General features: G+C 32.5%; 1 protein-coding gene across 2 annotated transcripts; it reads right to left on the bottom strand.

Annotated features, from left to right (window-relative positions):
* Positions 1 to 602: 602 nt before the first annotated feature.
* On the bottom strand, positions 603 to 6,381 carry LOC120086698 (ABC transporter E family member 2). Of its 2 annotated transcripts, none has more exons than XM_039043460.1 (13): positions 6,159 to 6,381; positions 5,902 to 6,011; positions 5,068 to 5,153; positions 4,843 to 4,940; positions 4,649 to 4,766; positions 4,485 to 4,574; positions 2,916 to 3,220; positions 2,637 to 2,832; positions 2,368 to 2,553; positions 1,958 to 2,227; positions 1,429 to 1,674; positions 1,123 to 1,253; positions 603 to 1,029 (listed from the first exon to the last, which is right to left on the bottom strand). In XM_039043460.1, exons 2-12 carry the CDS (start codon positions 6,002 to 6,004, stop codon positions 1,134 to 1,136), a joined length of 1,818 nt encoding a protein of 605 aa, XP_038899388.1. In that variant the 5' UTR covers positions 6,005 to 6,011; positions 6,159 to 6,381; the 3' UTR covers positions 603 to 1,029; positions 1,123 to 1,133. The 2 variants fall into 2 exon arrangements, with proteins under 2 accessions (XP_038899388.1, XP_038899389.1); XM_039043461.1 differs by having other exon boundaries at positions 1,127 to 1,253; positions 6,159 to 6,380.
* Between the last annotated feature and the right edge of the window lie 6,665 nt (positions 6,382 to 13,046).

Genomic DNA, 13,046 nt, shown 5'->3' on the forward strand with positions numbered 1-13,046 from the left:
ACTTTTTTCATTGAACAATTTATACAAGTGTTGGAACCGAATTCACAAACTTACATGATTATTGATTCAATCTTTATCATTTGAGAGTTCAATTCTACCAGTTTAAGAGTCCAATTTTAACATTTGTATAAATTTGAGAGTTCAAGTTTTACACTTCAAATTTTTAAGGATATAATTGTAAGTACAAGCAGTTTTTGCAACTTACCCAAAAAAAATTTAGTGAACAACAATTTATTGTGTAAAATTTTTTTCTTTTTCTTTTTCTTTTTGTAGCGGATCTAGTAATTTAGTAGTAATCATATTTAACCATATTCCTTTTCTTTTTAATATATATATTTCTATTGCAAGTATTCGTTCTCTCAAAGTTTTGAATCTCATAAACAGAAGGCCGATTCGAAATTTCCAAATATGATAAATCAAGAATGCATCTAATAGATCTTCATGCAGACGCAATACGTTTTGTTGCCTAATTCTGAATCACATCTCAAACTCCACTACATAAAATCAACAAAAACATTACAAAAAGCCATCACAACTCAATCTTTCAGAGAAAAAAATGTTAAAAAAATATCATCTGAAAAAGAGGATTGAGATGAAATAAGGAAATCAATCCAAGTCTTCTAATATAATAAAATCTATTCATTCCTCTAAAACTTGAGCGAAAGAAATTGCCGCATTACATAATCTAAAATGTGCACAATTACTATTTGTTCCTCAAAATGTCTGCAAATCTAATAATCAAATACAATTTTAGGAGCAGGACAAAAAAGTGAACGACATTCAGATGAACTTGCCTTAAGATGGCCGAGAAAACTGTCGAATTTGCAAGAGCAGGTCATAAGAGAAATATACTACATGGCAGAATCAAGAACGTGCATGCCCTGCCTGCTTTAAATTAAAGCAATAAGCCAAAAACACAGATTCCACAAAATGAAAACATCCTCCCCTTTTGCACCTCTTTCGAAGAAGCAAAGTCGATGATTCGGCTTCGAAAGTGCTCTTCATAGGTTAAAAAACCAGCATCTGCACCTGTATTTGCAAGCAAACATAAGAAAACTACCTTTTATTATGGAAAAATGGAGGGTAAGACGAGAGAATTTGTAGAGGAATGAAGAATTACACCTACAAAATTCTTAATCATCCAAGTAATAGTATGAGCCAGCTGACTTTTGCTCCCGATCCTTTGCTGAATCGACCTTGTTAATTCTTGGCCTGTAATTTGTTGGATCTCTTCTAAACGTAATATCAAGATGCTGCGATCGATCAAAAGAAGACTTGTAAAAAGACTCGTCAATGACTATCGTTAAATCTACAGCATTGCTCCAATCAGTTTTACGATTGTCAAAACCATGGTTTGGCCTCTTTAAGATATAGAATAATCCAAAAGAAAAGGATGTGAGAACCGGGGATAGAAGAAACGTGACTTACAGATAAGAAGAGATTCATTCCAGTCAACAGCGACTGAGGACAATTAGCAGTACAATCAACTGAAGGCTGACCCTCATAAACAATAACCCGATCTGCGAGATAAGTTGCCATAATAAAATCGTGTTCAACCACAAAGGCAGTCTTTTTTGCATGAAGAATAAATCTCTTGATGACTTTCGAAGCAACAATACGCTGCTCAGAGTCAAGGTAAGCACTTGGTTCATCTATCAGATAAATATCTGCAGGCTGCAAGCATTAGAATAAAACAAATATACTAATCATTTCACTGTAAATATTTTGTAACTTTCTTATAAAAAAAGGGTTAAGAACTAAAAAAATAATTGACACAGAAAAATCTATATTCTGAAGTCTCATGGATATACATACTACCAATAAGGTTCCATGAATACAGATTACTTTCTGACCCTAACCATAAATGCATAGTACCTAAACTGCTAATACAGCTTGCTGATGATATTGGATGAAAAGGTTATTATTTGACAGGACTAAAGAAACAATGTAATTGTACCTTTCCAAGGCAGAGGCACAATGCAACTCTCTGCAACTCTCCCCCAGAAAGATTCACGACTTCCTGGTCCATTAATTGTTCAATAAGCAAGGGTTTCATTACGTCTGAAACAAATTGCGGATGCATATAGGACTCCCTTATTTTCTGATGTAGCAAGTGCCTGACAGTGGATTGAAACTTAGGACTGATCTTCTGGGGCTTGTAGGAAACGTTAAACTCAGGAATCTCAATATCAGAGCCTTCGACAGAATCAGGTTTCAACAAACCAGCCTGCAAATGTCGTCAATCAGGGAATAAATGCTTAGGAAGAGAAAGATACGTACTAATTGGACATTTTCTATTTACTACTATTAAAAAGAAAAAAAAAAAGAGAAAAGAACTAGAAAATAAGTAATGGAAAGACCAAATACCAGCATACGAATAAATGTTGTCTTCCCGGTTCCATTTTCACCAAGCATCACAATAATCTGTGAATCAGTAAATTCACCTTCTATCACACGGAGCTTGAAATTTCCTTGAGTTTTGCTCATGGTTGGGTACTTATATCGCGCATATGTTTCAATTTCCTCTGCACTTTCCTGAGGAGTCTCGGCAACCTAGAAGAATAAAAGAAAAATAAGGATAAATTGTGATGGTATAAACATTCCATTCTGGTGTTGAAAGTCCGCAGAATTCTCACCTTGAATGTAAGAGATTCATCTCTAAATCGTAGATTTTCTGTGGGAACAAATCCAGCCAAGAAGATGTTGATCCCTTCTCTAACCGAGAAGGGAAGGGTCACAACTCCATAAGCACCCGGTTTCCCATAAAGACAGCAAATGAAGTCAGATAAGTAATCCAACACACTAAGATCGTGCTCCACAACAATTACATAGCTGCAAAAGGATGCATGAACTGTGTCAAACTAAGATAAGAGAAACAAAATACTAGGAATATAATAAAAAGAATGCAAAAGTACCTATTGGGCCTGAGCAAAGATCGAATAACTTGGGCAGCTTTAAGCCTCTGTTTCACATCAAGGTAACTCGAGGGTTCATCAAACATATATATCTCTGCATTCTGTATGGCAACAACAGCAATGGCAAATCTTTGAAGTTCTCCACCAGATAGATCACCAACATTGCGGTCTATAACCTGGTTAAGTTCAAGATCATGACAGAGTTCTTGCTTCATATCCCTCTCATCTTTTTGCTCTAGCACCTGGCCAACATTTCCTTGAACTGCTTTCGGAATGTGATCAACATATTGGGGCTTTATGATGGCCTGACATAAAAGTTAAAAAAAGGGTCATTATTAGTGATAAGTAAAAGTTGTGCACCTCCTGATCCTCTATATTTTTATTCTATTTTGTAATATCTTTTCCTTATATCAAATGAAAAGTTTAGTTTCTGTTTCAAAAAAAAAAAAAAAAAAAAGTTGACAAGTAAAAGTTATCAATACATCCACCATAGAAGATTCAAGAATAAACCAAACTAGATCACCCATTCCAGGCATAGGCTAATACATGCAGCAAAGATAGGAGAAGGTTTTGGCAACCACTTTTGCTTCAGTCACCCTTGCCTAGTACATTTTCATCAATTCAGAAAAACTTTATCTGTACGAAAATAAATCTTAAAAAACCCGACAAACGCACACCCATGACAAGGCACTAACCTCACCCACCCCCAACCTCATCCAAAGACTGCTCCACCCCTCTAAAAAATTATATCGTTTCTTTTCATCCACACTCCACACAAAACAGTAAAACAACAAACCTGCCACAAGATCCTCAATTATCACAAAACGAAGAGTTCATCACGATGTACTCGAACAAAGATCAACAATCCCTAATACAAAATACAACAGCCCCAAACCAACTAAAGCACTGGCTCCAGAGAGACTAAGTAAACAGGAAAACCCCCAAGAGATTATTAAGATCCTCCTGCTATCTACAAATAACACACCACTAGGGCACATAACCAAGGTAGTGTGCCACTAGGTACGATCCTAGTAGTTTACTCTGCCATGTAAGACCTTTGCAACATGAGACTTCACTTTCTTGAGAAATTTAATCTTCCACAAAGAGGAGAAACTTGAGACCCCTGAATGGGAGTAAAGGAACAAAGGATTGAAAATAAAAATAAATAAATAAATAAACCCCCCCGGGAAGGATGAGGATACGAAACTCCCAAATCTCTTCTCCCTGGAAAAATCCATAGACAGACAACAGAACCCACCACCTAGAAAGACTCTCGTCCCATTAGAAAACAACAAAAACCCAAAGAGTGTGTGTGGGACAACTTAAGAGACAAAATAGAGGCAATATGAAGAATTCTTCAAAAACCAAGCAATTAAGACAATAGATCTAAGTTTCATTAGGGCTTGTCAGGACAAATAGTTATGCAAAGAACACAGATATTAAGTTCGACCATATTCCAACTACGTGTTGCAGATTGTCTTATTTTCACATAATGAAATAAGCGCAATATGAACGAATGATAATTTTATGTATTAGTTTAGATTATGAAGTAAAGCATTTCTAAGTTACCTTTAGATTATCTTCAAGGATACGTGTAAAATAATTCTGCAACTCAGATCCTCGAAAGTAAGTCAATATCTCCTGCCAATCTGGAGGGTTCTGCAAATATTCATGAAAAGGGTGAGCTTTATTACACAACAAAGTGAATCATAAAAGGCAATAAAGAATGTTACATTGAAACGACCAAGATTTGGTTTCAGCTTCCCAGCCAAAACTTTCAGTGCTGTGGACTTCCCGATACCATTGGTTCCAACCAAACCAAGAACTTGCCCAGGCCGAGGAACTGGCAGCCTACAACCACATTGTCCTTCAATTTTGAACCAGATGAAACAAATTTATGTATTTACAAGCTTAGTAAAGAAATAACCTGTGTAATTTGAAGGTGTTGGGGCCATATCGATGTGTTGTATCTTTATCCAAATCCTTTGGCAGATTGATGATTTGAATTGCTTCAAATGGGCATTTCTGTATCATTGTATTATTTGGTCAGAATAATTTGGCATAATAGTCCAGTATAATGACTCATTAACATATTACAAGAATACTAAAATAATTTATCCATAGACACACATAAGCCACAACTTGCACAAACCTTGACACATATACCACATCCAATACAGAGTTCTTCTGAGATAAAGGCGATCTTAGAGGCTGGGGTAACCTCAATACACAGTTTACCTGCAGAGAGATCAAAATTAATGAAGTAGCAAATAAAGAAACCCTAATCAAGAAATTTGTTGCATGAGTCGATGATGACGGTTAATATTACGTCTGTTTCTTACAATAACAAAAAGGAATGGTTCATAATTCATGTAAAATAAACATTCAAATGGATAAACTTGTTTATCATATATAAATGAAATTAAAAAATTGAACTCTCAAGAAAAGACCGAAAAATTATGCCAATAAACATAATAATTTGCCCAGGAGAGAAAAAAAATAAGTGAGCAATTATGTAATAACGGCAGAGCCACCATACCACTGACTGCTTATAAAAATAGAGACCCAATTCGAGCCAATTAAAAGTTAATTACTGGCGCAAACAAATATCAAAACATGCATGAAGATAGGTGAGCAATCAAGTAATAACGGCTGGGTGGTTGGCAACTGTCTTGCAAGGTTATTCTACATTTTTCGGCAAACGCAAATTAGGCTTCAGAATAAAGTTATATAATCGGATTACTCCAGAGAACAAACTAGTTGATTCGAACTCTCTAGCTCGGTGTTAACGGTCATCAAAGACAAACAGTAATACAGGAATCTACAACCCCACTAAGAACAACAAAGTTAGCATCCGTCTAGCGGAAAATACTACTTCCTATTTCCGTCCGACAATAGATCAGATCAACGACATCAAAAAATTTACAATCCATCACAATTAGATTCTCATTTCCAACAGAATAAGAAGAAAAAGAACATAGAATACCAGTCTTAACAACGGGACAGCTCTTCTTGCATTCCTGACGGCACTTTTTAGGCTTGCACCTATCCGAACTCACTATAGCTATACGCGTCAATCGATCCGCCATCTAACCACTGCGCAGAATTACAGAAGCAATTAGATGCATAGAATCCAGCAACAATATTCCAAAAACAGGAGAAGCAGAGAAGCAAATCAAAATCAAAGAATCGAAAAATCCTGGATTCAGCAAACATAAACAAAAAAGAACGGAAAAAAATCACCAGAATAAGGAAATCACGGTAAGGATGATTATCGGATAGGAAAACAAGGAGGAAATCAAAGAACAACGTGCACAGAGAAGCCAAGAAGAGATACGAGCAAGCGTATGGCACACGCACAGCTCCAAGTAAGCTTGCTAGGGTTTTTTCATCGGCATAAAGACCCGAATGGCGGTTATTTCGGGTCTTTTTCCTTTTTTCTTTTTTCTTTTTTCTTTTTTTTTTCCTTCCTTCCTTTTACCATCGTCGCGACCAGGTGGATGAGATGCCAAAACCCAACAAGTATTGAAAATATAAAATAATAATAGTAATAAATAAATAAAAAGTCGAATATAATATAAATATGTTAAATTAGGGGAAATGTAGATGCCTATTATAAATGTTCATTAGATATGTGTCACTTATCCATTACCCATGTGTTGTCTATGTCTATCGAAATTATACAGTGTTAGTGTCCATGTAATCCACCTCCCACATATCGGTGATCAACCAAAAAAAATTTAGAAAAAGTGGAAAAATCCATTATTTGTTGTTTTATTTATTTTATATATTATTATATTATATTTTTTTCATATTCATGTTCTCGTTGTGCGTTGTTGTGCTTCTCAAATTCACAACACGTTATCTCCTCCTATCGTTTTCCTCGCTAAAGACAAGTCCTAGAGGTATGTCAATTTTTTCCTCTTCGGTATAATTAATAATTTAACATTATTTTTCATATTTAATATCTATTAAATTTCTAATATAAATACAATATTTTATGATAGTACTACCATGACTAATCTCACAAAATTAGAATTTTCCGCCCTTGATATTAACGGTAGTAATTATTTGTCATGGATACTTGATACTAAAATCCACATTAAGGTTATGAATCTTTAAGAGACTATTAAAGAGTAAAATATGATATCCAATCATGACAAAACAAAAGCTAATGATTTTCTTTCGTCATCATCTCCACGAGGGATTGAAAATGGAATATCTTACAATAAAAGATCCCTGTATCTTGTGGAAAAATTTGAAAGAGATGTATGATCATAAAAAAACAATTCTTCTTCCTAAAACTCGTTATGAGTCAATGCACTTGAGACTACAAAATTTCAAATCAGTAAGTGATTACAACTCCACATTATTTAAGATCCACCTCACACATATTGGTGATCAACTAAAAAAATTTGAAAAAAGTGGAAAAATCCATTCTTTATTGTTTTATTTATTTTTTGTTATTTATTTATTTTATATATTTATATATTATATTATATTTATTTTGTTATATATTATCATTATTATATTATATTTTATCCATATTCATGTTCTCGTTGTGCGCCGTTGTGCTTCTCAAATTCATAATATGTTACCAGCATGCGTTCCTCCTATTGCTTTCCTTACTAAAGGTAAGTCCTAGAGGTATGTCAATTTTTTCCTCTTCGGTATAATTAATAATTTAACGTTATTTTTCATATTCAATATCTATTAAATTTCTAATATAAATACAATATTTTATGATAGTGCTACCATGACAAATCTCACAAAATTAGAATTTTCCGCCCTTGATATTAAATTATTTGTCATGTATACTTGATACTGAAATCCACATTAATGTTATGAATCTTGGAGAGACTATTAAAAAAATAAAATATGACATCCAATCATGACAAAACAAAAGCTAATAATTTTCTTTCGTCGTCATCTCCACGAGGGATTGAAAATGAAGTATCTTACAATAAAAGATCCCCGTATCTTGTGGAAAAATTTAAAAGAGATGTACGATCATCAAAAAATAGTTATTCTTCCTAGAACTCGTTATGAGTCAATGCACTTGAGGCTACAATATTTCAAAGTAGTAAGCGATTACAACTCCGCATTATTTAAAATCAATTCGAAACTATTGTTATGCGGAGAGAAAATTATTGATGCTGATATATTAGATAGGACATTTTTTACATTTCATGTCTTGAATATGCTCCTGCAACAATATCGAGAGAAAGGTTTTAAACAATATTCTAAACTAATTTAATGTCTTCTCGTGGCCGAACAAAATAACGAGTTATTAATGAAAAAATCATGAATCTCGACCAACCGGGACAACATCATTCCCTGAAGTGAATGTTGTGAATTTTAATAATAATCGTGATCATGGTCAAGGTCGTGACCGTGGCAGATGAAGAAATAATAATTATTTTTGTGGTAGTTGTTCTAATCATTCAAATTTCAAAAGAACTACACAAAATAATGATCACAAAGGAAAAACTCCACAAGATAAAAGTTTAAAAAGTGTTGAAAATAAATGTTTCTGATGCAGAATGACTGGCATTGTTCACGTATCTGTAGTATGTCAAAACACTTAGTTGATCTTTATCAAGCATCCTTGGAAGAAAAAGAGAAAAATATGAAAGCAAATTTTGCATTCTAGGATAATGACATATTTGACCTATTCCATATGATAAATTTGGATGTGGTAGGTTTCTTTGAATCTCTTGAAGAGAAAATTGACAGAATTGATGGAGCATCAAGTGTTTCTTTTGACTTTGAAAATATCTAGACTTAATGTTGTTTTTTTATTCATCTCCATGCTTTTTTTTCTCTTCGTAGATGTTAACCTTTGTATATTCCAAATGTTGTTTTTCTTATTGTAACTATTTTCTTTTAATGAAGTAACCTGGATCATTTTCATATGTTGGGTGATTAAAAAAATGAGTAAAGAAGATCTATGTTAGGCGGACAGTGCAACTACACATACAATACTTACAAGTAGAAAATATTTTTCCAAATTGACAATTTTGAAAGCAAAAATTAATACAATATCAGATTATGCAAACCTAATTGAAGGGTTTGGAAAAACAAATATTATTTTGTCTAGAGGAACGAAATTGACAATTGACAATGCATTGTTCTCTAGCCAATTAAAGAGAAATTTACTTAGTTTTAAAGATATACATTGCAATGGTTGACTGATAAAGAATAATATGGAGTATCTTTATATTGTATCAACTGTCTCATATGAAAAATGTATACGGAAGAGTTGTCTGTTTTATCTTATGGATTATATTATACTCAACATTATAACAAATATCACATACAATAGCATTAAAAAATACGCTATCGCAGACTTTTATAGTATTTTTGAAATGTTGTCGTAGCCCATGTTATTGAAAGTCTATGACTTTCCATAGCGTTTTATCAATGCTCTAAAATGTATGTTTTGATAATACATAGATGATGTTATTAAAACTTTTCATAGCGTTAAAAAAATACTATTGAAACATTTTGATAGTGTTTTATAAATGTTTTTGTAGCTAATGTTATTAAAAGTCCTCGACTTTCCTTAGCGTTTCTATACAGAGCTATAGAAAGTTGACATATGATAGCTTTAATTCGATGTTATGAAAATGTTTCAAATTGGAAAAAGTACCAATAAAGTTTTCATAACAATAAAAAAGTTATAAAAGACATTCTATAGCGATTTTAGACAGACTATTGAAAGTCCCTTATTTTTATTAGCATTTTTTCATCGTAATGGAAAAAAGCTATAAAAACCCCATCTTCAAGCATGAATTTTAATGTTAATGAACTTTCTATAGCACTTTTTGTAGTAGTAAAAACAATGTTAATTGATATTTAATAGCACTTTTTAATAACATTTTTTAGATTTTACAATCTATTTAGCAAATATTATTTTAGAATAAATTATAAATATATAATTATAGACACATTATTTACAATCTAAATAGTAAAAACAATACTAATTGATCTTTATAGAAGTCGCGCCCATATTATTGTCTAGACAAAGAAAGATGTAATTCACATTTTATTCAAATTTATAATCATAATTATAACCAAAATCTTCAATTTTATAGCGTACAAAAGAAATAAAACACTATATTCATCCAAAAGGTTAGATATAGTCATCAAAACTATGTTCCAACAAAATTCTTGCCTAATAGAACAAGTTGTAAATTCTTAATCTAAATAAAACGACTACATATATAATCCCAAAAAGTTGATACAATCAAAAGAGATGTTAGATTATAGCAATACCAAAATTCTCTCACAAAAAATATGTAGCTCTGATGTTTGTTGTTATATCAATCACCTTATAAAAAATAAAACAAAATAGCTTTCGTAAATCATCATGGTTTAACTCTAAGAATAAATTAGCTAATGAACTAAATAAATACTTCATTCACAAAGTAGTAAATAAATTTTCTTAATTAGCTTGACTTTATTCATTGGTCATGTAATAGTAGTGCCCACAACATCGTCAATAACAATAATATCGGATCGGATGTAGCTTCATAAGAAGGAATTAGGTAATTTTACCGTATCAACCCACACACGAACTACATTCGAGCCAAGAGGTATGTGATGGACAAGGATTGATGGATCATTGGAAGACCATCTACCTTCAGCAACGACTTCTCTAAACCGACCCAATCTAGCAGCAAACACTTTTGGGGAGTGTTGGTAGTTACACTTTTTTTCACCAATAATATGGATAGAAATTTTTCAAACAATAATAATCTTGATTACTAAATGGATAGAAAATTTATAAATGAATTTACCGGTGGAGAATTCAGGATTGAAGCTGGAATATCTGATGATGTTGACACTCTAACAGAATTATTAAAATTTTGTTTGCCCATTTTTTTTTATATAAACAACATATTCAAAATGTTATATAAAACACAATCTAAATAGATAAAGAGAGTTAGGGCAAATTTATCTTGTCCTTTATATCAAATAAGCTACCACGCTTTTCAGTTCATCTACATCCGACGTTAGATTGTTGCATTTTCTTTCAAGAGATGTAATAATCTTATCTTTCTGAGTTGATGTAATCACCTTCGATATAGTCACACCGAATCTTAATCCTCGTACATGGCCATGATCGGGACTGGAAACTCTACTAATTGCATCGTCAATTATACTACTCAAATGAGACGTTCCCACATAATTTTGTTCAATACGCTCCTAACAAAAAAATAATAGTAAAACCATCCAAGAAATATGTTCACTCAACTGAGGCCATGTTGAAACACTTAATACTTTGTAGAACAAACAAACATGTAAAAGAGTTTTCAAAGGATCGTCTCCTCCAAATAAATCTTCTCCAAACAAACAAACATGTAAAAGAGTTTTAATACGTGGTATTTAATATAAATCAAATTTATATTAAATTTAATTATATGAATCCAATTCACATAATTAATATTTGAATCATATTCAAATATTTAATTCCTATCAAAATAAACTTTATATTATAATATATCAAACACATTACATTAATTATATAATATATAATTAATTTAAATTAATTATATCATATATAATTAATTCCCTTTATTAATTTGAACAATTCAAATTAATCCAAAATTAATTATCAATAACCTTGTTGGGCTACAAAGGGGACCTTATGGACCTGTAGATTGAAGCTCCAATGGTACTTAGAAAATTAATTAAACTCCTTTAATTAAATTTTCCAACATCCATTAATTGTCAGTCACTCCACTAAAGACCAACAACTACACTATACGCACTACAGATATATTTCTATGTCCATTGGATATAACCAGTCAACGGTGCATGATCCTTCACAAATTGTTCGTAAGTACAACTAAGCCAAAATTACTGTTTTGCCCCTATAATTACTTTTAACTCCTTAAGTACTATCGATCTCTCTAATGAACAATAAGTCATAGTCCAACTATGACTAAAACCCCTCTCGGGCCAAGAGAAAGTATGACGCCACATTGTTCAAGCCCCAGAATAAGCCCTTAAGGGAGCAATCTATCTACTTACCCCAACATTAGGGAAGAAGCAAATTCCATCTTATGTAGCTATGTTCCAATTCTCCAATCAGGTGAATCCCCAAAATAGTAGGCTTATTGAGTCAACGATCTGGCCACTTTCACCCATACAAATCAAATGATCGCCTTCAAAAGTAGATTCACAACTACTCAGGATTCAGGTCATGTGATCTATGGTCATCCTAGTGAAATGTAAGTCTCTATTATTAACTGTATTATATAATGAGACTATTCATTTCGTGGTCCGATCTTATACAAACTCCTTTATATAGAACACCTCCGCTCACATTTCTCTACATGAATGATCAAGATTAGATCATTTGTAGCACTTTACAACAATTGTAACATTTATAAAGCGAGTCGTATTCGTAGTGTCACCAAGATAAGGTACCCAACCTTATCTATCTACTACAGACTATTTAGGTTATCACTTAAACATGATCCACCTGTATGCCTCTACATACATATTTAAACTACAAAAGATAACTTTGGATATTAGTTTATTGGTTTTGTGGGTTAATGCTACTAAATATCAAATAAAATACCTCAAATTTTATTAAATAAATAAATTGTTTGTAGATTACAATTACAAACTACAGAACCCACTAGATTTAGGGTATCAACCCCAACAATCTCCACTTGTTCTAAAGCTAGTGGGGTGTACATCATAAAAGTCACCCTAATACAAAAGTACACAAAACAATAAACTATGCCATAAAACGAACCCAATATAAAATCTCCCACTTGCCCTAGACCAGATGTGGTATGTCCCGTAGACCTTGTTAGGAACGTCCTAAAATTCGCAGTTTGTAATCATGGAAACATATTCTAATTATCAATAAAAGTATTATTGAAGGATTTATTCAATTAAGGTGTTATTGAAATTGAAATTACATTATGTTATAAAATCCAATAAACGAATCCATGACTATAATATGAATACTGTGACTTTATGTAGAGACATAAAAGAGGATCAAGTTATAGTATATAGCCAAAAAGGTCTATAAGTATATGGATGAGATTGAGTACCTCATTCTAGGGACATTATGGATGCGGCCTACTTTGTATATTGATACAAACGATG

The sequence above is a fragment of the Benincasa hispida genome, chromosome 9 (genome assembly GCF_009727055.1).
Source record: "Benincasa hispida cultivar B227 chromosome 9, ASM972705v1, whole genome shotgun sequence".
NCBI lineage: Eukaryota > Viridiplantae > Streptophyta > Magnoliopsida > Cucurbitales > Cucurbitaceae > Benincasa > Benincasa hispida.

What these genes read in the sequence shown, in the direction of transcription:
- LOC120086698 (XM_039043460.1), bottom strand. Translation starts at nt 6,004, where the DNA reads ATGGCGGATCGATTGACGCGTATAGCTATAGTGAGTTCGGATAGGTGC. An exon ending in CAAATCTTGGTCGTTTCAAT is followed by an intron (nt 4,575 to 4,648) that starts GTAACATTCTTT and finishes GAATATTTGCAG; the next exon opens with AACCCTCCAGATTGGCAGGA. An exon ending in TGTGCCTCTGCCTTGGAAAG is followed by an intron (nt 1,675 to 1,957) that starts GTACAATTACAT and finishes TAATGCTTGCAG; the next exon opens with CCTGCAGATATTTATCTGAT.